This window comes from Ischnura elegans, chromosome 10, assembly GCF_921293095.1.
Source record: "Ischnura elegans chromosome 10, ioIscEleg1.1, whole genome shotgun sequence".
NCBI classification, from domain to species: Eukaryota; Metazoa; Arthropoda; class Insecta; order Odonata; family Coenagrionidae; genus Ischnura; species Ischnura elegans.
Genome location: NC_060255.1, coordinates 16,299,807 through 16,325,268, shown reverse-complemented (window position 1 = coordinate 16,325,268; position 25,462 = coordinate 16,299,807). Strand labels below are relative to the sequence as shown.

Here is a 25,462-nt window from a genome sequence, read left to right as displayed (position 1 = left end):
CTGCCTATATTTAAGTTGTACTACGCTTCATTTGCGCGATTTACTGAGACCAATATCTTATTACACGATTTATAAAAATAAAATTTGTTTGAATTGGAAAAAAATTATATTTTCCCTGCTTACTCTGTTTCGCAAGATGTGAATGTGAAATATACTTTTGAATCGACGTAGCCAATGGGCATTGGATGACGTAGGCTGGTAGTTGCCCGTTTAACCGAGAGATGGCGTTTCGAACGAAGTAAGTTCCAGACGACAACCTTGAATGATCAGTAGGTGAATCAGCTGAGTACGTCGTAGGTAAGTGTGAGGAGGCTATTTGTGTGGGGGGATATTTGCTGATACCTGCCATAGAAAATATAAGTGATGGTCAGGAAGCCTTGTGAGTTATTTCATCTTGGGGTCTGTGAGAGGAGGAATATGTGAATAGCCGTGTTTGTTCGTGAGTCTGTGGTGCAAGCTTGTTCTCTCCAGCCTTTTTAGTGGATGTGTCGATCTTCTTCGGAGAATTTCCGTTCAACTTAGTGCGGAATTGCGGGCCTCTAGCTTATGAGTTTTGCATAAGTTTGTGCAGTCGAGGTTGCGTGGTGATATAACAATATTGGTGTATTGTGTATTATGTGAGTCTGGATTCTTTACTTGCGATTAGTTTGGCAGACTTCTCTGGCACTTTAAAATAGTTTATCGAAAGAAATTGCACGCTGCACAATTTACGGACTTCTATTCTCGAAAAATTATGTGTTGCTTGAAGTCTTAGCTTTTTAGCAGACGCCTCTATGGGGAATGCGTAACAAGATGGCGTCGACTGGAAGCTAGGCGTAAAATCATTTCCAAAATTGCAATGGATTTTCGACTTTCCCTTTAAAAGTAATATATTATGCTCAGTTTATTTTAACATATCTTGCGGAGTAGGATAGAGTTAGCTCATAGTTATGTTACGATTCAACCGTTTTCCCGTAACAAAATTGTCTTATCAATCGTGCCGTAGCAGTTGCTGAATGCATTTTAGTCGATGTTAATGGGATCGGCTTAATTCAATTTTTCTGCTGGAATGGAGCATATGTGGTTATTTTCAGACAAAAAATATTGAAGTGCAATAGTTTCATACTAAGCTGAATACTACTGTGGTGAATCTTGTTTTGTGATGAGGGTCAATTTCATGGCGATTTCATTAACATCCCGCGTTGTCCGGTCATCTTGTTGAATAAGTGTCAAATAATCGGAATGAAATGAACTGAGCATTAAAATAAGTTGTTTATTTTTCAGATTTCTAAATGCAGTCGGCTCCGAAGTTCATAACCTTCGGAGTGTAGCAAGCAGTAAGTTAGGTTAATAGTTACCCAAATTTCATCCATAATGAGTGATTTTGAAGATGCAGTGGAAACTTTGGACAGTGGAAAGGTCGACGGTCTTCGGCATCGTGTCCCAAGTAGGGGGCTGTCGTTCTCCAAATCGGCTGCCGAAGGACTTGGTGATGTTAGTCCTGTTCCTGGAACATCAGGTTTAAACAACGATGGGCACAAAGCCACACCTTTTAGAAGTCTACGATCTATCCATTCCACTTCTTCGTATTCCTCTCCAGAGCACTTTCCTCATGTGCATAGGAGTGTGGATGAGGAAGACGACGATGAGGAGGAAGACGAACTGAGAGAAGTTAGGGAACTTTTACAGTCTTCTGCAGTGGCTGCTGTTGAAGTTGTAGAAGGATCGGTGAAAGAAGCTCTCGAAGATGACGAAGAAGAGGCTGCTGGTGGAGGCTGCCCATTGCCCAGCACGCCCGAAGAAGATGATACGCTTCTTACACACGAGGTACGTTTTTTTGTACTGGTTATGTTTGACCTTCATTTTTCTCTCTGTCAAAAGATTAAAGGATATTAGGCAGTAAGCATTGAAACTATTTAGGTACAGTTCGTGGACAAAGGCTATTTGCTTAGTATAATAATATTTTTAATGGATAGTATGAAGTCAGTAATACGTTGTTGCATTATTGTTGTGTGTGTTTTATGCCACAACATTTAGAAACATTTCAAAATTTTCATACCTCACCTTCATCCCTGTTTGTACCTAGTATTTTGACTGTAAGTGTAGCCTGTATGCTATCTATTACGAGGCGAAGTTCAGGGAGTACAGTTTTTTGGTCCAAATAAATACTCCCCAGGTACCAGTCTGCGCACACTACTTGAAGTGCTATTTGGGAGAACATCTGTGTTTGGTATTACATCTTGTTAATGTATGGGTTACCTCTAAGGTTATACATGGTTATGTGGAGCATTTTTGAACTTAGCTCTTAACTTCATCTGTCCTCATACCGACTCAGAACTTCCTTCTTCAGCATGGCATTAGGCTTATGTTTCTATCCATTGACTTTGCTCTTGTGCATACTTACTTGCCCAGCATCATTGCACTGCTTCATGTAATTGCTTTTCAGATCTCTCCCTCCCTCCTTAGTACTTGCTCCTTCCATACCCTTAGACTCCTGATTTTTTTCTTTCAGTATTTCATCACTTCACCAACCACGTCTAAAACTAGTTCATTCATTTTCATTTCCACCCTTTTCACCTTCTACGGTCTCATCCTTAGTCACATCTCAAACGCTCCAACTTGTTCTCCTTATCCAGCATTGCTTTTTTCAGACTTTTCACTTGCTTTTTTGCCTTTCTCACCCTTTTCATACATTTTGCTAGCCTTTAACCCCTGTGGTGCGGGAACATTTTTATATGTTTTGCACACTGACTGTGGCATTTACCCAAAATTTTTATAGCTACCTGCATATCTTGCACTTGGGTAATTTTCCCTCACCATAAGGATCTCTAAGGGGCTTAACTCTACCAGACCAGCCCTTGTGGTAGAGGGTGCCTCCTGCATAGAGGGTTTCTTCTGCACTGGCTGGCAGCTAAAATCCTGAACTCCCTCAACCTCAGGGTTAATGTTGTCTCTCATGTATTGAATAAGCACTTTCAATTTTCCAGGATTATAAAATTTAGTCCAACCTAGGTTTCAATGTTACTAAATAATCTTTGTACTGCATGCGTGGTGAAGTAATATTGAAACCTAGGCCAGAATAAATTTCATAATCCTGGCAAAATGCAAGTGTTTATTTCAATATGGAAAAATTCCACTCTATAATGCTTGAATCTTAGGATTTTATATCTCACGACTATTCTCTCATCAAATGACCCCTTCTCACAAGTCCATCATTTGCTGATGCCTTTATTTACCATATACCATTGCTGTCCTGCCCTTTTTCCTCTAATATACCACATGAATTGATTAGTTGTCCTCATTAATAAATTTATGGCTTCATACTTGTGTATTAAGACCTGCATTGTGTGCTCAAAACTGAATTAGTGGATGATGATAATAGTTGCATTAATAGGAATGCTTTATTGTTTTTAGTTTAATAAAATTGGATTCCTTATTTGTCCAACAAATGAGAATGGTAGTGCTTATGTCCATAGGCTGAAATTCAGGAGAGGTTGATTCCATATTTCTTGAAGTTTGAATGTGTGTTGATGTAGGGTTTATTGAACTTCTAATTTGTCCCTTCTCAAAAAAATCCTAAGTTTGCCCTTGGTATACTTGAGTTACTGTTTAGGTGCTATGTATTTTTGCTAGTTCTGTAGCTTGTAACATCGTTTAAATCATTATGAAATAACAAGGTGAGTGTTATCAGGTTTTCTACTCCTCTCCAACTAATATGAATGTTACTTGATAACTTTTTTCATTGTAGATGTTCATGGATCATTGATTAGTAGCCTTTATAGACCTATGAAAATGATGTTTGATCACCAATGCACTGCTCATTTGGCCATTTTCTCTTGCCTTATCATCACTTTTACTGCATCATTTGCAGTCAACAGTAAAGACTATTCTTGAATAATTGCATTCTGATTGGCATATTGATGGTCTCCACTGCAAAAAAGAGATGTGCTGAAGTGATGGGGAAATGATAGAGATTTGTCGTACTGCCTTTGTGGAAGAGGTCATTTAAGGAGCTTAAGGTGACATATTTCCCTGTCTACTATCCTGTTCTGTATGGAACAAGGTTTCCCATGATAACACAAGGTTCAACAAGCTTAAGCAATAATATCAGTTGTCAATGAGTTCGCATTATATTTTGAATGCTGTTATTATTTGCAACTGTGCATGTAGACTATTTTCTATAAAAGCTTTATACAATTTATGTCCCTAGATCTATGATAGAAAAGATGAGGAAAAAAAATATAGTCAAGTAATGGGAAAGATTTAATTATTATCTGTCTTATCAATTAACATCATTATCTGTCTGTAAGAGATAATACAACAGAGACAATGTTTGTCATTTCATGGAGAAGAAAATTAAAAGAAATCTCCATAAGTTCTTTACAATGTTCTACTGAATATCTACTGAAATTTACAATGAGCCCCTAGCTCTACTGTTCACTTTTATTTTAAGGATAGCTTTGTGTTGACACTCTACAGGTGCTATGCACTTCACACTTAAGTGGAAAATTGAAGAATTAAGAGTACTTACAGTATTGCAGAGGATTAAAGAAAGGCTATAGGCCGTTTTACTAAGCGCAGTCAAAATTGCGTCATGTAGAGTGGTGAATTGCAAGAGCACATGCAAGAATGGACGTAAGATGGTAAAATCTAATTTCGCTCATGCACTTGCGCAATTCCACACAATTTTAGAAATTAATGCGGTTCTCACCTGCGCAACTCCAAGCCCCGTGTAAAACAGTTTTAACAGAGATCAGGATTCTTGATGAGTGCATATGTTTACAGTTGATAGAACATGATGTTTTTCTTTCTTTTCATTTGCGAAGTATCTAAGGTAACTATGGTAGGGTGAAGTATCTCTGTAATTGTAGGAGTAGACATGCAGTGGTGCCAAGTCAATATGGTCCTTACCATTCTATTTTATTTCTGAGAAATATTACTGTACCCATTGTAATTACATGAGTTCCTGAGGATAGTAGCTTTATGGAGGTGCAGCATCATTGGGGTGCTCATCTATTTTTTTTCAAGGATAGTAGGTGAGAAATATTTCTAACGGCTTTAAAGCCGAAATCACACGAAATTTGCACTAGTGCAAGTGTACTAGTGAGTACACATGCACTTGAGAAGTACATAGCTAACATGCTGGGAATCCTCAATCTCTGTTTGCATCCTAGCTAGGATGCCTTTCTCATTATTATTGCAGTCCTAGTTTTACTCTTGATACTATTTGCTGTTAGTGAACCAGGTTTGCTTATTGTGACAATTGAATTGTGAACATCAGTTGATCATTCTGGTGTGAACAAACAATATTCCTATGATAGCATATCATAAAACTTTATCAATGATCGATAAAATTCTAGAAATTCATCATATTAAAGAGAGAAAACTTTGTGTATGTCCACACTTAAATTTTTTTCACTCTGCCAGTTTTAATTTATTTAATACAATTTTCAAGACAGCTGTTGGAAATATGTAATAAGTACATAGAAAGACGTTGAGTGAAAAAAAATGAAGTGTGGAAATTTACAAAGATGTTGATCACTTTTGAAACCTACAATAAACATTTGGGCGTTTTTCAAGCAAAGCAGTTTGGAGCATAGAAGGTTTTTTTTTTTTAAAGGATTTTGGGTATATGTACTGGCACCCTCATCTTTCGCGGGGTCAAGTATCATGTGATTAAGGTTTAAGATAAAGCTGCAGTGGCAGTTGCCCGAGTGATTTTTAATTCATGATTGGGCCATAATTATTTGCAATGGATTGAAATAAAATCTTTGCCACTTAGCCATCAGCCAATTCAAAACTGATGTCATATGATTTATTTGTAAAAATACTGGTGCCTAGTCATTGACCTTATTTTTATGGTACAAAGAGTTCATTGAAAATTATAGCTAATTCCACTAATGAAATGGGCTTCGGAAAGAAATAATTTGGATTTCATTTTGGACTTAAAGAAAGCAATAAAAAGTTGAGAATTTAAAACCAAATACTTTGCCTTGAAGATAGTTAGTGCCTTATTCTTGGTGAAATACCACATTAGTAACTAGTTAATATGGTCTTTTACTTCATTTTTTATCAATCTCATTACCCAAAGATTACGGTGAAGGAGTACATTTTTCAGTTGAGCTAGTTAGATAATTTTTACTTTAATTTCTTGTAAATTTGGGATTGATGCCTGTTTTTTCTTTGATATCATAGTTAAAAGTCGGACTCTGAATACGTGCATGGCTAACTCTTCAGTACATTCAAGAATTAATGATAATTGCTGGAGTTTCTGAAGCATTGCATTGGTGTTCTAATGATAACTTAATTAGTTTATATTTAAATGGAAAGTATCATTGCTGATATTCCTTTGATTTGCACATGTATAGGTGAGATCTGATGAGAGGATCATTATATGAAAATTCAAAGAAAAGGTTAGTGAAGAATCTTATCTGAAGTGTAGTGCATTGTGTTGTGGAAACATGGACACTATTGAAGGAAGAATAGAGAAGACTGGAAATGAAATGTGGGTATGGAAAGGAAGATGAATGAGAAAGTTATGACTGATAACTTCAGGCTTTACTTTGTGAAACCTCTCCATATTGGAAATAAAGAAATAAACCTTACAAAGTTTTATTTCTGAATGAGAAAGTGTTAGTGCTAGAAAGGGCTTGTAGAGAAAGATTTTTATGTAATGAGGAGATAAAGGGTTTTGATGGAGTGAGTACTGAGCAGGGAGGTAATATTAAAAAAAGTGTTCAAGAGAAGAATGTATGGTGGGTATGGGAGGGAAAGAAAGAGAATAGGATTTTTAGATAGGTTGAAAGGGAGTAAGCCCTAATATGAATTGAAGGTGGATGTTTATGATGGAATGGGAGACGGCAGGAATAATTCATTAATTCTCATAGCAAAATACCTTTGCTGGTAGATAACTTTAAGTATGCAAGCATTTTGAAAGCATAGAATACCGCATTCAACCTATTTATTGCGGCAATTGATAAAATTTGTCATTTTTCAGGGGTATTTGCTTCCGAGGCTTGGAAATTATATCAAATTTTTCTAGTTTTACATCTTTTTGTAGTTAAGAAACAAAAAATGAAAGTATTTATTCACTCAAGCCCTGTGAAATCAAATGTATGGAATTAGTTGTTGAAAATGATGGATTGGATGGGAGACCATGTTCCATTCACTAATCCTTCTCTTTTGTGGAGTGCAATAGTGATCTATTCAGTTCCTATAGCTTTGCAGTTAGTCATTAACTGAGTTGAGAACAAATAGTTCCTGGTGTACTTTGTTCAGTATTATGTCAACAGCTGAGGTTTTTCCTCAAATACTATGAATAGGCCATACTTTTTTCTCAACATTTACTTACTGCTATTGTGAAATTTTAGGTTTTTCCGGTGTATAGATTGATGAAAAATTTCTCGGGATTCCCAGCGGGAATAACTCAACCCACAATAATAACCCAATACCACACCCAATGGGAATCTCGAGAAATTTTTGATCAATTTACTGGTATTACTTAACTGTTATTACTTGTTTTGTCATGTGCATTCTGGATCAATGATTATACATTTGTCCCTGCTGTTTTAAAAGTACAGTTTTGAGTATCATTGACTCCCTGCTAAAGAATTGATAATGCTTTAGTAAAAATCAAATGAAAAATTCATGAAAGACATGTTTTTGTTTAAAGATTTTCACAGCTTCTTTTATCAATGCTGGTGGTTGCTTTCGAGAAAGCATGCACACCATTTCCCATAAGTAACCACCAACATGAAAGAAATGTATTGGAGCACACTCCAGTGTGGAGCTCATGCATTAAAGATCACAGAATCTATTGTGGACCCATATGTCTTCTTATGTGACACTTTTGCGTGGTGTCTGGCATTTACTGTTTTATGCTGGGCGTAAAGGTACACATTTTGAAGCTTTGCATGCATGTATTTTGCAACTGGATGTGCAGTAATGTAAGAATTACTACATGTTCTATTTTGCATACTGCAACTTTACTCTATGCAATCTGAAATGTATGTTTGTATGATCATATAATTACTTTATTAGGCTAGAGTGATCATGTTATTAGTGAGAAGTAATAATTATTCTGAAAATATATATTAAGACATCATTACATCCCTTTTTCATTGATTAGGTCAGGAGTTCATGTTTCAGGAAAAATTGAATCTATTTCTTATTAATGGAGAGTGGACATAGATTTAAAAAATTAGAAATGTCATTAAGTTCACTTCCAACAGCTTGTGGATTATCAGATTTTTAGCCTGGGAGTGATGAGAAGTATGTACACTCACCTAAATCTCTGTGTGTTCTCCAGCTGGAAGGGGTGTATCCATCCCTATGGCAGTGAGAATGATTACTAGTGCTTTGGTAGGAATTTCCATTTTGGATCAAGCTTAAATGGACGTCTTTCAGAGAAATTATTGTAATGTAATGACTTATTAGTAATCAGTAATGCAAAGCTGCTATTGCTTTGTTTAGATTCTACCTTGGTGAAATTTATCTAGGAGTATTGTCAGCCTACATATATTGTTACCTAATTTTATGCAATTAGTGTTCGTAGAAAATATCCCATATGAATAAACAATTAGTGATTGTTATCATTCATATTTATTCCGTAGATTACTGAAGCTTTACGTGAGGGGAAGCTTATTGGAGACCTTGAACAGCTGGGGGCAAATGGAACCGAGACCGCAGAAGAATTGCTGCGAAGGGTTTACATGGGAGCCTCGTGGGGAGTGTGCCACTTCCATCATCTTCCTAAGTGGTTGCAGGACAATGACTTCTTGAGGAAAGGCCACAGACCACCACTACCATCATTCCACGCTTGCTTTCGCTCCATATTCCGGGTGCACACAGAGACAGGAAATATATGGACCCATTTGTTGAGTAAGTGTGTGTGACTCGATGGATAATGTAATGAAGTTGATTCAGTTTTAATTTTAGCAATGAATCAATGAGTTAACCTTGACTGCTGGTAGTAGGTCATTCATCTGTGTAGTATTAGTTTCACAGTCACTGTCAGCATTTATGGATCGTTTTGATAAAATTTTCCATGAATTTAATGTAAAGCCTATTCTCCAGATTGCCTGTTAGTTCAAATGCCACACCATCTTCTTTCAAAGGAAATTTCATTAGCGGTAGTGACAGTTTTTTGGGTCTCAAGAATTCAAGTTAGAAATTGGGGAGGACGTTAGTTTGATTTATGATCCATTCAAATGGTAAATTCACAGCACTGATGATTTGATGTTTGGAACATGTATCTTATTACATGACTGTGAGCAAAGTTTTTCATTTACGCAGCCCTTGCGAGGTTATAGTGAATTTATTCTTGACATTTAGAGGATTTGGGAAGATATACAAGTATAAGTTTCTGTCTTCATACTTTGCATAATTATTCATTTCCTTATGACTTGATCCTATTTTGATTTGGTGTTCCCTGAACCATCATCTCGTTTTTTTCAACTACTGTCATGCCTTGCATATAATGTGTAAAGCTTATAGATTGGAAAAATTACCCATCTTAATTTTAGCCAGAACTGGCAGCATTCGCAGATATGACATGGTGAATAGGATGGATCGAAAAATATCTATTTTTCAGGTTCAAATTTACCCTATGCAGGAAAGTTGCCATCTTATATCAGGTCCAACTAAGAAAAAGTTTCTAATCTCTTTCTGATTCAAAATTTTTGTCTTAGTTGGAAATTGTAAACCACTGCTGCCCAAGCCCTGTAGTTTCACGTATAGCTAATATTCAGGCTGAATTTTGAGATAAACACCTATGGAGAATAAATCACAACAACTAAGCTGTTATTACCGATAACCAATGTTGAATATAACATTCAAGATAATTTTGATGAAGTTTAAAGTTTAGACAAAGAATTTAATGGTTACATAATGTCTGAGAATGATCAACAAATGACGTGTGTATGTAACCTGCATGCCACTGAAAACAGGCTGTGTGTGGTATCACTTCACATTTTCCCTCTTGGAATCCGAATTTGCCGTAAAGTAACTACTTTTTCACATTTTATCCTTCTTCAAATGTCTCAATGAGCCTTTAGAGGGAGGTGATGTCAAAAATATATTTGTAATTAGAAAAAAATGACAATGAAAATTAAAGTATGTATTTAGCGACCACTTCTTGTGAGTCAAATCGATTCATTTCGTCCTTTGAAGTTCAATATTGCCAAAACTTCAAGCACCATCTTGAGTGAAGGACATCAGCATTTCTCTTTGCTGTAAGGTTTAGCTTTTCCCATATTTTTGTGCTGCTGTTATGATCTGGTGTTTTAGGATCTACCTCAACTGTTGGGGGACGGGTGAAAATTTTCAAATGTGCTGAGTAATTTTTTCATGAGATCTTGTAACCCACTGCATTCTAGTAATGCTCTTTTTCTCTATTGCGTTTCAGGTTGTGTGGCGTTTATAGTAATGGAAATTTATGTTCTAACTAGACCAAGTATTTATCTTACTCTTTGGGACAAACTTGCGTTTGCCTGTTTCCTGAATGGTGCAATCTTGTGTCTTGGACTTTCATTTTTATTCCATACCCTGCACTGCCATTCAGAGTTTGTAGGAAAACTTTTTTCCAAGTAAGTATCATGTTTTCATTAAGTGCAAATAATATTTGTTACATTAGTTTGATATTAATTTTTTTGATCATAAATAATTGTTCAAGATTCAAGTCTGAATTTAAAAAATAATTATTATATAACTAACGATATCAGGCTTGACTTTGTGAAACCTTTCCATTATGGAAAATGGAAGGATAAACTTTGTAAGGTTCACTGATAAATTTAAATAGCATAACCCGGGTTTCATAACATGGTTACATCTTCAGGTGCATTGATCATGCGTGCATCTCCTTAAATATAAAATCTGGCGCAACGGTGAGGACATCTATCTATCTGAAAAGAGCGGGGTGGGAGTTAGAGGATGGGGGAGGGATGCAGCAGCTTTAGGTTGGGTGGATTTCCCAGTTTTGATGGGTCTTCAAAAGTTTGTTTGTGGGGTTTAAGTTTGTTTAAAGTGATATTTCCCGGTGACCATCCACCTGTGAGCAATAACATATTCCTGGAATTTGTTCCACTCAGTGCCATTGAGAAAAATTACCCCTAGTGATCCATGTGCAAGTGCAATTCTGGAAATTCATTATTTTATGCCTGAACTTTCGAAGACCCATCAAAACAGGGAAATCCACCTATCCTACAACTGCTACTTCCCCCCCTATCCTTTAACTCCCACCCCACTTTTTCCCTACAGATAGAGGTCCTAACTGTCACTCCAGACTTGATATTTAAGGAGATGCATGCATGATTGATGCACCCGAATATGTGACCATTTTACAAAACCTCAGTTGTGATATTCAAATATATCAGTGAGCCTTATCAGGTTTATTCTATCATTTTCCATGAATAATTTTTTATTTTGGATCTCATGGCGTATGGCATTAATTTTCTATTATTATCATCATAAGTCAACGATCCAAAATTTTGTTTGATGCAGCTCCCCATTCTGCTGTACTGTCTGACAGCTTTTCATAGTGATCTAATTCTTCTCTTTTGCCATCTATGTAACCTGTCAATCATAATGCATTCTGGGTTATCCCTTGCCCTTCATCCCATTAATTTGTCCTTCTACGGTTGTTGCCATCAGGCCTCATAATGTGGCCAACTAAATTGTCCTGCCTTCCCTTCAGGATTTTCGGGAGACTTCTCTTTTAAGCACTTCTTCATTACTTGACTCAGTCAATCCATTTTATCTTCATCATTATTTAGTAGCACCGTATTTTGAATGCTTCCACTCTTAACTTCTCTACAGCTGTCTATGTCCAAGCCTCATTTCCACGAAGAAACATGATCCTTATGGAGCATTTGATGCATTGTTTCTTCATTTCTATACTTGCATTCTCAGCTCTTTGTAGATTCTTTCTGCAGCAAGGCCTCTTAGTGTGTACTATTCTGCTGACTACGTATTTATTTCTTCCTTTGTCCATGGTTTTTTTATTTGGCTTCCTGGGTAATAATCTCTTTCATCTCTTCAAGCTTTTGTTTTCCTAGTTTAATGGTTGTCCTAACCACCTCTCTCTTACTGCATGCTAATATCTTAGGGTTATTTTTGTTGATTTTTAGCTGATATTTGGCCTCAGTCTTTTCCATATATGTCGAAGTCTTCTTCAAATCATTCTCTGTCTTGATATATTGTCAACTAATTTTATTTAATTATTTCCTCTGGATATTCACACGCAAAGCCTTATCTTTGACTTCATCTATGGCTTTGTTGGTGTAAACATTAAAAATTATGGGGGAAAGTGCACACCCTTGTGTCACCCCTTTTCCATTTCTTGCTTCTGCATAGTTGGGTCCACATTTGATCACAGGTACTTGGTTATATACAATCTATTAACAATTCTACAGTAATTATAGAGCACTCCGATTTTTTTCAGAATTCTAAGCATTGAATTCCATTGCACGTTATCAAATGCCTTCTCTAAATTGACAAATGCAATATATGTCAGTTTTTCTTCTCTTCTCTATGAGCAGACTATGCTTTTCCTAAGTAGGAATTAGTAAAGTCCTCATCCTGGAGTTTCTCTGCTCTTTGTTTTATTCTCCTGTAGATGATTTTTTCAGTAACTGCAACACATTTGGTGTCAGGCTTATGGCCAAAAAATCTACACACTCTGTGCTCTCTTCTTATTGAGTATTAAAATGATGATTTTCTTCTCAAAGTTATTTTTTACTATAAGTTCCATTCATAAAGATATTACCTATTGATCAGCAAAATTCAATGTGTTACTTTACTGTGCTCTTCCTTATGTATTAAACCACTCATGTTTTTTTGTGGTTTCATGAACAATGTTCTTTTTCCTACTTTTATTGAGAAAGCTCATTTTTCAACTTCTCATGCATTTTTAACATAAATGTTGTGTATCTTCTTTCCTGTAGCACTATACGATATATGAATCATCTAATTTTTTAGCCTATTAGTAATCTATTTTAACGGTAATTTTTGCAAATTTTATGGACTTTGTTGCTGTCACTGTCTGAATAAGAGTAAACAAAAGCAGTAGTGTGGGCTAAGCAGTTAAGGGAGAATAAGGAGGTAGCGAGGGAGGTTGCAACATGATTAGTTGAGGGATGATCCAGTGGTCAATAACTTACTTGAATGTGAAATGTAAATCCAGTGCTCTACAGTACTAGTGTAAACCATTATCATCAAGTGCAGGATGTTATGAATGATTGGTGACTTAAATTTGTCTGACTGTTTAAATTAAAATGAGAGAGCTCTTAGAGAAAGAAATCAGCCGGAAACAGGGTGGTATAAGGGGAGATGAACAAAAAAAAGTGGTGTCGTAGCTCATACTATGGTGTGCACATTAGCATGGGGTGAAGAAACTCGTTTTTTTATTTCAAAGTTGTAATAGCATGGGAAAGCTGCAAATCGTATAGACAAAGAAAAAGAAAAAATCGGTTGACATCTCCCGGCTGCTGCTAGACCATAAAAATTGACAAAATATAAAAAAATTCTTTTTTGCATTTTTTATTTTTGAATCAATGATTTTGTAATGTAATAGTTTGCAATGTCTTCAAATAGAGCCCTAAAACATTTTTTTTAATTTGGCTTAGATCAGTTGATATCTTAGTCGCGAATAAGGCTGAAAATTCACCAAAATACATTGAAAATTTTGCGTTTTTGCGAGTTATTTTTTATGTTTTTAATAGACTTCTTTAGTGTAATAGTTACAGTAATTTTATTTTTGAACACAAGAATATTGTGCTTTATTATTCAGATTAGCATTACTCGCTGATTCGTTATCCCGTCTCACTCTTTGTTTGCCACGTTACTCTAAATTCTTGAAGCTCTGAAAATGTTGTCAAGTTTGTAATTTCTACGCCATACTGGCCCAATTACAGGACTGATCATATAAAATAAAACATGCTTAGCAGAGATCATGCATTATCCTGAGCACTTATCATATTCAAGGTGGTTGACAAAAGAAAATAGAACTCTCAGATTATATAAAGTGAAGAAAACACCTCACCTGAACTTCAGGAATAAGTTTTTTGTAAATTTTTTTAAGGCCTATGTGCGACCAGAAGATGTCAACTGATTTTTACAATTTTTTTCTGTTACTTTGTCTATACAAGTGGCAACTTTCCTGTGCTATTACTACTTTAAAATTAAGGAATGAGGTTTTCTTACAATAGCACACCCTAGTGAACGTAGTCATGATTTATGATTGGATATTGAATCACATGAAGCTTGGTATTCACATCATTGTAGGCAATTTTTCACATTAAGCTTCTTCACTTGTCTTTGGACAGTTACTTAATTAGGTTTGTTTATTACCTTTTTATTTTTTTTGTGGGAAAATGTTTAAGATACTTGTCATGTTGGATTTCAAGTGTAAAATGTTTTTTTCTTCATTTACTCTAAAAGGCTTGACTACTGTGGGATAGCAACTTTAATTATGGGCTCTTATGTACCATGGCTGTATTATGGCTTCTACTGCGAGTCAAAACAAATGCTCATTTATTTGAGCGTTGTTTTGTTCCTGGGCATATCATCATTTGTGGTATCACTATGGGACAGGTTCAGTGAGCCAAGGTTCAGAGCACTTCGAGCGGGTAAGTTGGATTTCCCGCATTGATTTCTGTAAACTATGTTACTTTTTTTAAACCCCATTATTTTGCTATGCCAGTAATTCCTGTGTTTCATTTCAAGCATTTAGCTAAAAATATCCTCATCAGTTTGTACATAGCAGTAACATGGATATTTCAGTTGGAATATTGTCTAATTACGTTATCTGTTACTTTCAAAAACTGGTCAAGAAAATGATTGTAAATTAAAGTTGGGAGCTCAGTTCTTAAAATTCTATGTTTTAAGTTTATGGAGCATGTTATTGGCTTATAATAGGCACCGAAAAAATGAAATATTTTTAAGGCTGCAATATTCGAGGTCGTGGCATCAACTGACAGTTTAGATTGCTTAGAAACCTCTGATATTGGAAACCACCCACTTGGCAAAAAAAGGCAAAGTTATCAGCATATTCACTATTATGCCATAAAGGTCGCTATGTAATGGAGTTAGAAATGCAGTGGCTCCTTGAATTCTATTTTTGAAATTGTTATTTTATAACTTAGGTTGACTACATATCATTTTTCAGTGAAATATATTTTCCCTACCATCATAAATTCTCTTCCTTAATCTAATTTCAGATTTCGTGTATTAAGAACAATATTTGCTGACTATGCCAGACACATTATTATTCGTTATAAACAGTGCAACTTTTAACTTTTTTTGTCCTGCTTTACCATATTTGTAACTATTGGTATGCAACTAATACACATGGGTAAAAGTTAGTAACTTACGCTGCATTAATTCTTATAAATTTAAATAGTAAAATTATAAAGCACTATGTATATATTTGTCGGGTTGCAGCTGAGGACGTATTTATCTGATTCATTGCACTTAGCAGATTCTCATGTGGTACTCATCCAAAACAATAGCTTTGAGAATAAGGTTTCTCATAAATTAGGTTATAGAGCATAAAAAATACTTCAGAACAGTTCAAGTAAATTAAGAATAGAAATTGAATTCAGCAATAGTCTTGTGATGCCACTCCTCAATCAAGCAGATTCTGCCTTTTTGAAAGCAGTTTTTTACATTCTTACTGAGCACACAGAATAAAAATCAATGTCATTTCTTTTTTGCTTTTATTATTTCAAATACAGCCATAAAAAAATTGGTTGACCTGTCAATTGGGAAAGTAAATTATGCATTACATTTTTATAGCGGTAAGATTCATTACGGTGGAAACAAGTGTTTTCGCCATTAAATTGGACTGCATTGTTCTAGTAAATTTAATGACTTAATGGCTCAAGGGAAATCGTAATTTTGGGTGCTTGATGATAGAGAGGCTAACTGATGAAAAGGAATTGGGATTAAACCATAATAGGGTAGTTTCCTTCATCAAAGAAAACGAAAGGCATTGATTGCGATTCGTTACCCATCATTAGTGTATTCATAATATACAAATTATTTGGTTTTAGAAATCCCGGTTTAGACGAATGGCAATGGTCAATTTTAACCTCATTTGAAAAAGGCCAGATTGGCGCCCATGCGATGCCACTCCACCTGACGTCACAGGGACCTAGATGCCATACGAGTAGTCAGGAGTTTTGCATCGTCTGAGATTACCAACGTATGCATGTGGCACAGAGCTCAGGGAAACATCTCTTAAAAATCACCTATTAAAACTGCCTAAGGTCGGAAAGTTTCCTCCGTTTATAAGGTATTAATTATCCTTATTTAAGCCGAGCGCTACCCGCTAGCAGGGTACTCTGCTACCTGCTAGCATCCTATGTCGTATCAGCGCTCAAAGCCTCGCCTCAAGGTCACCTCACTTGCGGCAGCGGGAACCAGAACGACGTCACACGGAGTTTTCCCAGCATTCATACTTAGCCGTCACGTTTTCGTGCGCCTGAAAATTTTCACTTTTCATTTAATTGCAAAAAATAGATATCTTCGTTTAAAAATCTAAAAGCGTGAAATATGCACTCCAGGAGTAATAATCTTTCGATTTAGGCAATAAAAAAATAATAGGAAACCACTAGTGATGGGTCGATTCCAAATATTATCGATTCTGATCCCGATTCCGATTCTGACATTTCGATTCCGATTCTACCGATACCGATTCCATCGATTCTGATGCCATAGGCTCCAAGAAAAATATCACTTAATTCCAGGCCATAAGAAAATCACTTTAAAAAATATTACTCTGTGAAAGAGTCAGTTGACAAAAGCATCTTTCATATCATCACTATGTAATTGAAATATAATAGCTAAATTTCAAAACAGAACATACCTGAAAAGTGGTGTTACATGATAGGTATTACTTTAGAATATTATTATTAGTATTCTACCGATTAAGGTAGGTTTCCATGGAGTACTAAAGAGGTGATCTGGGAGCCTCCCTTTCCTTCCAGCACTGCCTTCTTTAATTCACTGTAAGGCCTACTCTCTTTCAATCTATCCAAAAATCCTATTCTCCTCCTTCCCCTCCCTCGTTTCCCCAACATTCTACCCTCCAACACCATTTTCAACATCCCCTCACCGCTAAGCACTAACTCCATCCAAACCTTCTGTCTCCTGCGTATCGCATCTAAAAGCTGCCTCTCCTCGCCAACCATATCCAGCACTTCGTCGTTCCTTTTCCTCTCCGTCCATTTCACCCTCTCCATTCTTCTCCATACCCACATCTCGAACGCCTCCAGTCTTCTCTCGTCTTCTTTCCTCAGAGTCCACGTTTCCGCACCGTAGAGAGCTACACTCCAAATCAAACTATTCACTAACCTTTTCTTTAAACTCTTACACAACGATCCTCTCAGAAGCTCCTTCCTGCTCATGAACGCCTCCTTCGCTAATGCTAATCTCTTCCTGATGTCCTTACTACTGTATCTGTTTTCCTCTAACGTACTGCCTAAATAGTTGAATTGCTCAACCTGCTCAAGTTTTTCACCACCCACCTTTATCTTGAGTCTCACATTCCTCGCTCGTGATGCTTTACAAAACCGCATTACCTTAGTTTTCTTGTGATTAATCCTCATCCCAAACGCGGCACTCATAATATGTCGACCATATATATGTATCCAAACTACAAAGGAGAGCCCTGAGTACAGAAATTCTTATAGCTGTAATAAAGGTTGCATACTACGTATATAAATCATGTAATATTTTGCCCTTTCAAATTCTCAGGCAGAAAAACCAATTATTCTACATGCTCAGCCAGCAGGTTTTGACGTCTCCATGTTACATTATTACTGCCTGCAGAAAATTGCCTTTTGCTACACACTTGTGTGACTGGGCAAGTACTTTCCTACCAAAATTGCAAGATTTCGGAGACTGGAATTCTTATTAAAAATTATATCAACGATTTTTTTGGATCTTGAATCTTCATGGAATTCAAGTGGTCGAAGCGAACGAACTAAAGAACTAAACTTTATTTTGTAGAGCCAAAAAAATTCTATACTTCTCACGTCATTTAATCAACCTTAAAATCTCTTCCTTTTTTCCCTTCAAGAAAGAAACTAAACGCTACAAATGAGTATCACATCGGTCGGACGCAGTAATAAAAAAGGCTAAAAGAGCCTTGTGGTGTGAAAACTACCCTTCTGCGTGACTCACCTCGGCGAATGTGGAAAGGGAAAAAGGGTATTGGTTGTTGCCTTTCACGGAAACAGTTCATTTTTCTCTCTCTTAAGCATGCTGACTTAATCTCTTCACTTTACTTCAATACCCGAGGCATATTTCTTATGCGTGGGATGGATCCGAAAAATATCCAATCCTTAGTATTTTCACTCGAGTAATGCGCTAAATGTTCTAGTTGATCTATACATAATCCTTTTTAACATCCTTAGTTTAGTGTTTGAAGTCAATTAAGACGATTATCCATGCTTTAAATGGTGATTTTCAAGACTAATGTTTTAAAAAACTTGAAAAATCGGCCACAGTTACCGAGCCTTAGAGTTCCGCGGCGTGTAGCTCAGCCTTGACGCGCGATTGAAAAATCGCTCTTATTGCCTTCGTAACAAACTTTTTTTTCCAAGATTTCTAATTAGTAATCTTTATAAATCACTACTTTACATTGTGGACCAAATTTTCCGAGTTTTATTTTATACGTAAACGAAAGATAATGTCTACTTTATGTCAAATTTCACGTGAAAAACGGGTTGGCCATTTTGCGTTGTAAAACCAGACAGATGAGAGCCAAAATCTTCAAAAGTCATTGAAAGTATAGGCAAAGCACCAGATCAAAGGAATATTGCGTTTTTTATTCCATAAAACTCATACCAACGCAAAACCACCTGGATAAATTTAAAAAATTTCGAGGATTAACGAGATCGCACATGGTTTTGAAAAGTTGGTCATGTTTGGGCTGTATCATCACTAAAGGGTCGTATTTATGTAAAATGGCATATAAATCTATATCTGATAATGATTTTTGAGTATTTACGCTAAGTTTCAAGTCTCTACTCCCAAAAAGGTCATTTTGGACTTTATACCAGCTTTTTCCAATTTTGGACCGGTGTGCGCCGGGTCAGAAGACGATCGGCCGCAGCGGCTGGCGTAAAGGTATTCGGCGCCCACTTTGACAACTATAGAGTATACAGCAAGCTGAATCTACCAGGCCAAGGCATTAGAATGACTTATCGGCTTTAAAAACTGTATTACTACATGAGTTTCATGATAGCACTTCCTGTCGGCAGATTGCTGGACCTACTAGTCTCGAAAGCTCTGTAACCTTAACTACTCGACTCGACATTTGTAATGCTACTCGAAACGCTCGAGTCGAGTACCAACTACTCGATCGATTTGAATTTTCGAGTACTCACACATCCCTGGAAGATATGTGTTTTGTTATTACGATTACGTGGTGCAAAAATTCAAATGACTGTTGGAAATGCGGTCGTATATTTTGTTGTTCGAAGTACTACTGGAATCGGAATCGATTTTTCACCTTGGCAAGTACTCGTTTTCGATTCCGGTTCTTGGTCGAGAATCGAGGAATCGAAGCGACCTATCACTAGAAACCACCCTATTCTGTAGTCTGTATTTGACCCAAACTGAGCTATTTCTTAAGGAGCTACAGGAGATAGGAACATTCTCCATCAGCTAGAAGTGGAGTATGAATCAATAAATTACCTAATGTATTTTTGTGCTGTATTTATGTGGCTTATTTGTTTTTGAGATTGAGAGTTAAATGATCGTAGTTATCTTCATAGTATCTGGAGATCAATTTTAGTTTGCTTCTTCATAATGCTATAAAGCAACGAAATCCGACATGGTAGTGTTTTTTTTGCTAATCTTTAACCTCCCATCTTGTCAACGACCTTTGTTAGCAGTGACATGAATAGCACTAGCATTTTGTTATTCTTGAGAATGTGTATTAAAGGCATTCAATTTGGCATAATGCAGGAGAATCAATCTTATTGGTGGATCTGAGGTATTGTTGGTCTCAAACAAACTCTAGCTGTATTTCTCACAAAATACATGCATGTGGCCCTTCATTTGACCCCTGCCTCTAGTTCTTCTGATTTTAGCAAGTACATACTTCAAAAGTAAAGCTTTGTTATTTGATGTGGTCAATCTAAATGCCAAGAACTGGTGATGTGAATGTAGGCTTTTTGCTGCCTTTTTTTAATATTTTACTTCTAGGGAAGAATGGTGTGATCCATATTGGATTCAGAATTTAAAATAATTATAATGTTATGTTTCCGGATGACTTAACTTCTTGCTTCTTCATTTAATTGGAGGGAGAAATCTCGGCTATTTGTTATGCCATGCATAGGGTGTATTTCCTCAAATTCATTGAGATCTCATATTCTAGACTGCAAATGGCATATGTTCTGTGTTGGTAGTTTCTGTTTAAATGTAGAATTTTTGTATCGATTTTTAGTGAGTGATGAATACGTAAATGTAATATTTCCCAATTCAGTACTTCATGTCAATTTTTGTTAGCTCTGCCATAATTGTTTAAAATTTTTTGTCATGACCAAGTGGCGAGCCGTGGCTCCAAAGTTATCTAAAGAAATACATAGTTTTATTTTGTTGTCACATGTAAAGATTTAATTAACATTGTAAATACTGTTTGCATCAGTGTTTTCATAATTGCCAAATTTTATGCAATTTTAATCAATTCACAGTTGAGTGCTAGTGGAATTATAATTCTTGCTATAGTTACTGGGAATTATTTTTGTTCTGTAATAAGTTATCTAAGTTTCATGGATGTAAATTTATTTTTATGTACTTTGGTTTTTTAATTTTGGTTTTTATGGTTCTCCTCCTGGAAAGTTAAGACAAGTTTTGAGCATTTGGTTGAATTTTTATTTTTCAGGAGTGTTTATGGGTTTTGGTCTGTCAGGGGTTATACCAGCAGTGCATTACGCAGTATCTCAAGGTTGGCTTAATGCGGTGAACCAAGCAGCTCTGGGTCCTCTTATATTAATGGGTGCTCTTTACATTCTTGGAGCTCTTTTCTACACACTCAGGATACCAGAACGGTTCTTTCCAGGCAGTTGTGATATTATTGTAAGTATGCTTAAAATAGGGTTGTAGTTCTTAGCTCTCCATTGAAGTGTAAGTAATGAGTAAAACTGAGATGTATGTACTAGCCTGTGTTGCACAATTTTTTACTTTTTTCACACCTAATAATATTGTGGAAAACTGGAATTGCAGTGTTTGGAAAATCTATTCGGTCTAATTTGTATTCAACTTTTATAGCAACTTCATAATAGGATGAAAAGTGCCTAGTAGCAGCAATGCTAGTAGAAGTAATTAAAAAATATATACAGTTCTTCATTCTTTGTGTATTTTAGAACCCAGGATTTTTGCTTGCTCGATATTTGGGCTTGTGATCGTGATTAGAGGGGAGGCCTAGATTACTGACGAGAATTTCTCCTTATTTAAGAAGTCTATCAGAGAGAGCCTATCACTTCTTATTCTCTCCTGAGTGCTCAGAGTTTCAAATTCCAGGGTGAAGAAACTCAAATCTAATATGCATGTTTCCAAGAATTTAAAGAATAACTGGTTAGCATGTAGAGCCATAAGACTCTTTCCTGCTATTCACTACTTAATAAGAAAAACATTGGTCATCACTAAAGTGCTTCATTTTTCACCATATTTTTCAAAGCTAATTGTAACACCTGGCAAAACTTTCTAATCCAAAATGATATTACCGACATGGTTTATTTCCAAATCAATTTTTATCTTCCCTCTTACTTAAGCTATTTCAATGAAAAAAATCGTATTTTATATTTTCAGTCTGAGTGCCCATAAGTTTGGGTCAGTCATGATGAATATTGGTATTGAAACTTCAGAATGTAACTTTTATGCCCAATTTTAATTTATTAGTTGAGTTAATATGATGCCCCTCATTTTAAACATAATATGGTGTAGGCTGCTTGCAAAACATATTCACATTTTCTTGTGCTGCAGTGGATTACCCAATGACAGTGATTTTTCCTGTCTAAAATGTCTGTTTTCTGAATTCTTTGATCCTCCTAGGCTAATGGTAAATAATCACTGAAGAGATGTCCCTTTTCCCTTATCCCAGTTGCTTTTGGTGGTAGAAATTTGATGGCAGCTATAACCTGCATCATGAAATTACCATTAGTCATCGCACATTTCCATCAGCATGAATATTAGTCAAATCAAATTAAATGTACTTGATGATACTAAATACAACCTGATATTAATGACTCTAAGTACTTGGGGATTACAGTGCTATCAATGTTAAAATGTCTCATTTGTCACATTAAAAATTTTTCTGTTTTTTGCTTTCGATTTAAAAATTGATAGTAACAGCTTTTTTCCTTTGAAATACACATTATTCAAAGTTTCAAAATTTGTATATATACAACATTTGCACCTAATAAATACCTAACTTTCATGGACTCGGAATTACTTGTTCCCAAGGTTATCTATGCTGAAGGTGGTAATGGTGAAAAGTTTTAATATTGTCTTGTCAGAGACAGCATTGGGTTTCTAGCATGTGATTGGGTGTGCAGTCCACTGAAATGTCCAATTTATAAAACAAAACTTTTTGAATGACAGTGATAAGTGACTTCAACTACATAGTTCAAATGGGAAGTAAAATTACTTGAAATGCATGGTAATACCAGATAACAGGAAAATTTAATATAAATCTGCAAAAATATCCGAAGGTGAAAAATGTAGCATGGTGCCTTCATTTGGTCAAGTTCTTGGAAGGTCGAAGGAAATAATATTTTAACTATGAAATTTTTGCTCATTATTCCATAATTATGTGTTGTGTGTCTATTAAATTTTCTTGAGAAAACACTGTAAATTCCTTACATGATTATGCAAAAATTATTTGGTCATTTGAGATTCTTTTCTTCTTTTGCAGGGGCAAAGTCATCAGATTTTCCATATCTTGGTGTTTCTTGCTGCTCTTGTGCACTTCTACGGCATATCTGAGATGGCAATGTACCGTATGGCCGTGGGTGAGTGTGCAGATCCTCCTCCGGGAAGTGCAACATCTTCTTTTTGATCCGAGGCCGTTGGGGTGGGAGAGTACGACTTAGATCCTACCAGCAAAGGACCAAATTTGGGAAATGTGATGAATGGCGTTTCTGCAAAAGTTTCCAAGTCTGCTTCAACTGGGAATGATAAAGAGGAGTATGGCCCATGGATGTGGTGCAGAAATCTGCTGGAAGCAGAGGTGGTGAATGGTTACCATGCACTTCAAGATAAATTGGCTTGTGGCGACTTGGTTGGGGAAAGGCTGGCCCTTGATCTGTGTGATAAACATGAAATGGCTGAGGAAGGTGTCACCAAGTCGAGCTGGGAATGGTGGTCTTGGCGGCGGTGGAGTGTATGTGAAAAAAGTGATGCTGGCACAAGTCACGTACAGGGTATGATGCAATCGAGCTGTGGCTTGGTTGAGAAACAGAGTGCTATATCCCATCAAAGCTTGAGTGTGAGTGAATGTGGTAATGTGGATGTAAATGCTAAAGTGATTGAGCACGATAAGTTGCCTTAGCTGGTCTAATGTGTATGTATTCTCTCTGGTATATGTTGTTCCCTTGCACATATTGTGCTACCCTGGGAGGAACCAGTGTTAGGAGATTATGGGAGATGTCTAGAACTTTTTTTACAAAGTAAAGATTGATCTCTTGAGGGGTGATTGATCACTTGATAGTTCTTCGTCTATTTTCCATAATCTTTTGCAATATTTAAATGGCAGATCTGAGTGATTTTGAATGATCTGATCTGTGATGATCAACCTGACTTTTCAATGGCAGTGCCATTGTGGATTGGTCGATTAACAAATAAAAAATTTCTGTTTCTATTATTGGTGTCATGCTTTAGGGAGATGCAAACAATACGTTGGGTATGCTTGCTAGGTCAAGGGGATGAGGAAGAATATCTCCTCTCCACCTGTTCATTCCTCCTTTCTGTGTACACTTATAATCCTAAATTAAATCAAAGAACGTACATGGTGCCCTCCTTCACTGAACTTCAGTCGTATGATGTGAAGTGTTTTGAGGTAAATGGTTCTTACTCTCAAAGTTTTCCAGTTTGAGAGGATTTAGGGCTGCAAGACTGAATAAAATGGTCTTTGTTGAATAGTCAGTAATGGTAACTTGAAAGAATGAAGGTATGTAATAAGTATTCTAAACAGTTCTAAGGTGACTGATACTTGTTAATTAATTGTTATTATTCCTGGTGTTAGGTCCACTGGTTCCATTCCAGGTTGTTTCACTCTTGAATCTACAGGAGTGAAAACATCTGGAATGCCTATTCCTGGTGTGTGATTAGTGAGAGCAAGCTTTTACAAAGCTGTTATTTTTTGTATTGGTTGAATTTTGCATTTTGTATACATAATATTTTAAAGTGCTTAATTTATAAGGTGATACTCTGTATTGTTTGAATGGAAGAACTTGATTACATGTAATATTCCTCTTTGGTTTCTAGATATTTTGTTATTATTTCTCATGTTGCACAGGTAGGTAGATGACTTATTTCATTTTCATATGCACTCCTTCGTTGGTTTCTCAGACAATGCCAATTCCAGGTACTTAGCTTAAAGCTCATTTCTGTTGTGTGAACAAAATTTTAGTCGATGGTTTTGGGGCTGTGATAAATATTTTGTTAATATTTTGTTTGTATATGATTAAATTTTTGAAAATGGAGTGTAAAGGGAAGGTTGTAAAGTATTCCGTGAAGAAAATTTAATAGAAGCTTTATTCTTGTAAAATCGAATGAATGCTGCTGGGAAATGAAAATAACTTCATTGCTGTCTCATGTGGCGGTAATGTCATGGGCTTATGTTGGTATTGGACAGGAAAAAGATGACGGATCAAAAAACGTACTAAACTATGTAATAATCCATTGGATGCATGTAATTTATCCGGATATGGTTTATTTTCCTCCTACCACCCAGATTTTTGTGAATATATTGTGAACGGGTACAATAGTTGAAGTGTGAAAGATTAGAATAAAGTGACCGAATTTTATATGTTACGATGAGTTTTTCCTTGCACGGTAAACCTTCCCCTCGCAGTTCCTTTCGTATTCGCGGTCTACAGGAGCCACCGTTGTTAAACAAAGAAGCAGCGACGTGGGCGTGGAAGCATGTTCTATTCGTCTGCTCGCGCTGGCATTTGTCTTGTATCTGTGGTACGAGCACGAGGGTCGTGTGAACGTCAACGGGGGTTGTCTTCTGAAAAGGAGTATCCGGTTATAAGGTAGGGAAGTTTAAGTTTTTTATTCCTAAGGGTTCTGCTTGCGCCCTTTGCTGGAATGTGTCGTGGTTTCGACGCGACATTATTTGTTAATTTTTAAATGTGTGTAGTCATGTCATCTAAACTCATTTAAATCTCGTCTGTGTTGGCATCGTGATCATTTTTTATGTCAAATGGTAACCGTAGGATTTAGTGATCTTGTGCCATGCCGTCAAATC

At 36.3% G+C, this 25,462-nt stretch overlaps 1 protein-coding gene across 3 annotated transcripts; it reads left to right on the top strand.

Annotated features, from left to right (window-relative positions):
• Positions 1-212: 212 nt before the first annotated feature.
• Positions 213-25,023, top strand: LOC124167317 (adiponectin receptor protein). 3 transcript variants are annotated; one of them, XM_046545294.1, is made up of 7 exons: positions 213-297; positions 1,264-1,806; positions 8,592-8,859; positions 10,385-10,565; positions 14,416-14,603; positions 20,873-21,066; positions 22,904-25,023. In XM_046545294.1, exons 2-7 carry the CDS (start codon positions 1,354-1,356, stop codon positions 23,045-23,047), a joined length of 1,428 nt encoding a protein of 475 aa, XP_046401250.1. In that variant the 5' UTR covers positions 213-297; positions 1,264-1,353; the 3' UTR covers positions 23,048-25,023. The 3 variants fall into 3 exon arrangements, with proteins under 3 accessions (XP_046401250.1, XP_046401249.1, XP_046401251.1); XM_046545293.1 differs by lacking the exon at positions 213-297 and adding an exon at positions 386-617; XM_046545295.1 differs by lacking the exon at positions 213-297 and adding an exon at positions 653-864.
• The last annotated feature ends 439 nt before the right edge of the window (positions 25,024-25,462 follow it).

Coding starts and splice junctions, on each gene's coding strand:
- LOC124167317 (XM_046545294.1), top strand. CDS start 1,354: ATGAGTGATTTTGAAGATGCAGTGGAAACTTTGGACAGTGGAAAGGTC. Junction 8,860..10,384: donor TATATGGACCCATTTGTTGA/GTAAGTGTGTGT, acceptor ATTGCGTTTCAG/GTTGTGTGGCGTTTATAGTA. Junction 21,067..22,903: donor CAGGCAGTTGTGATATTATT/GTAAGTATGCTT, acceptor CTTCTTTTGCAG/GGGCAAAGTCATCAGATTTT.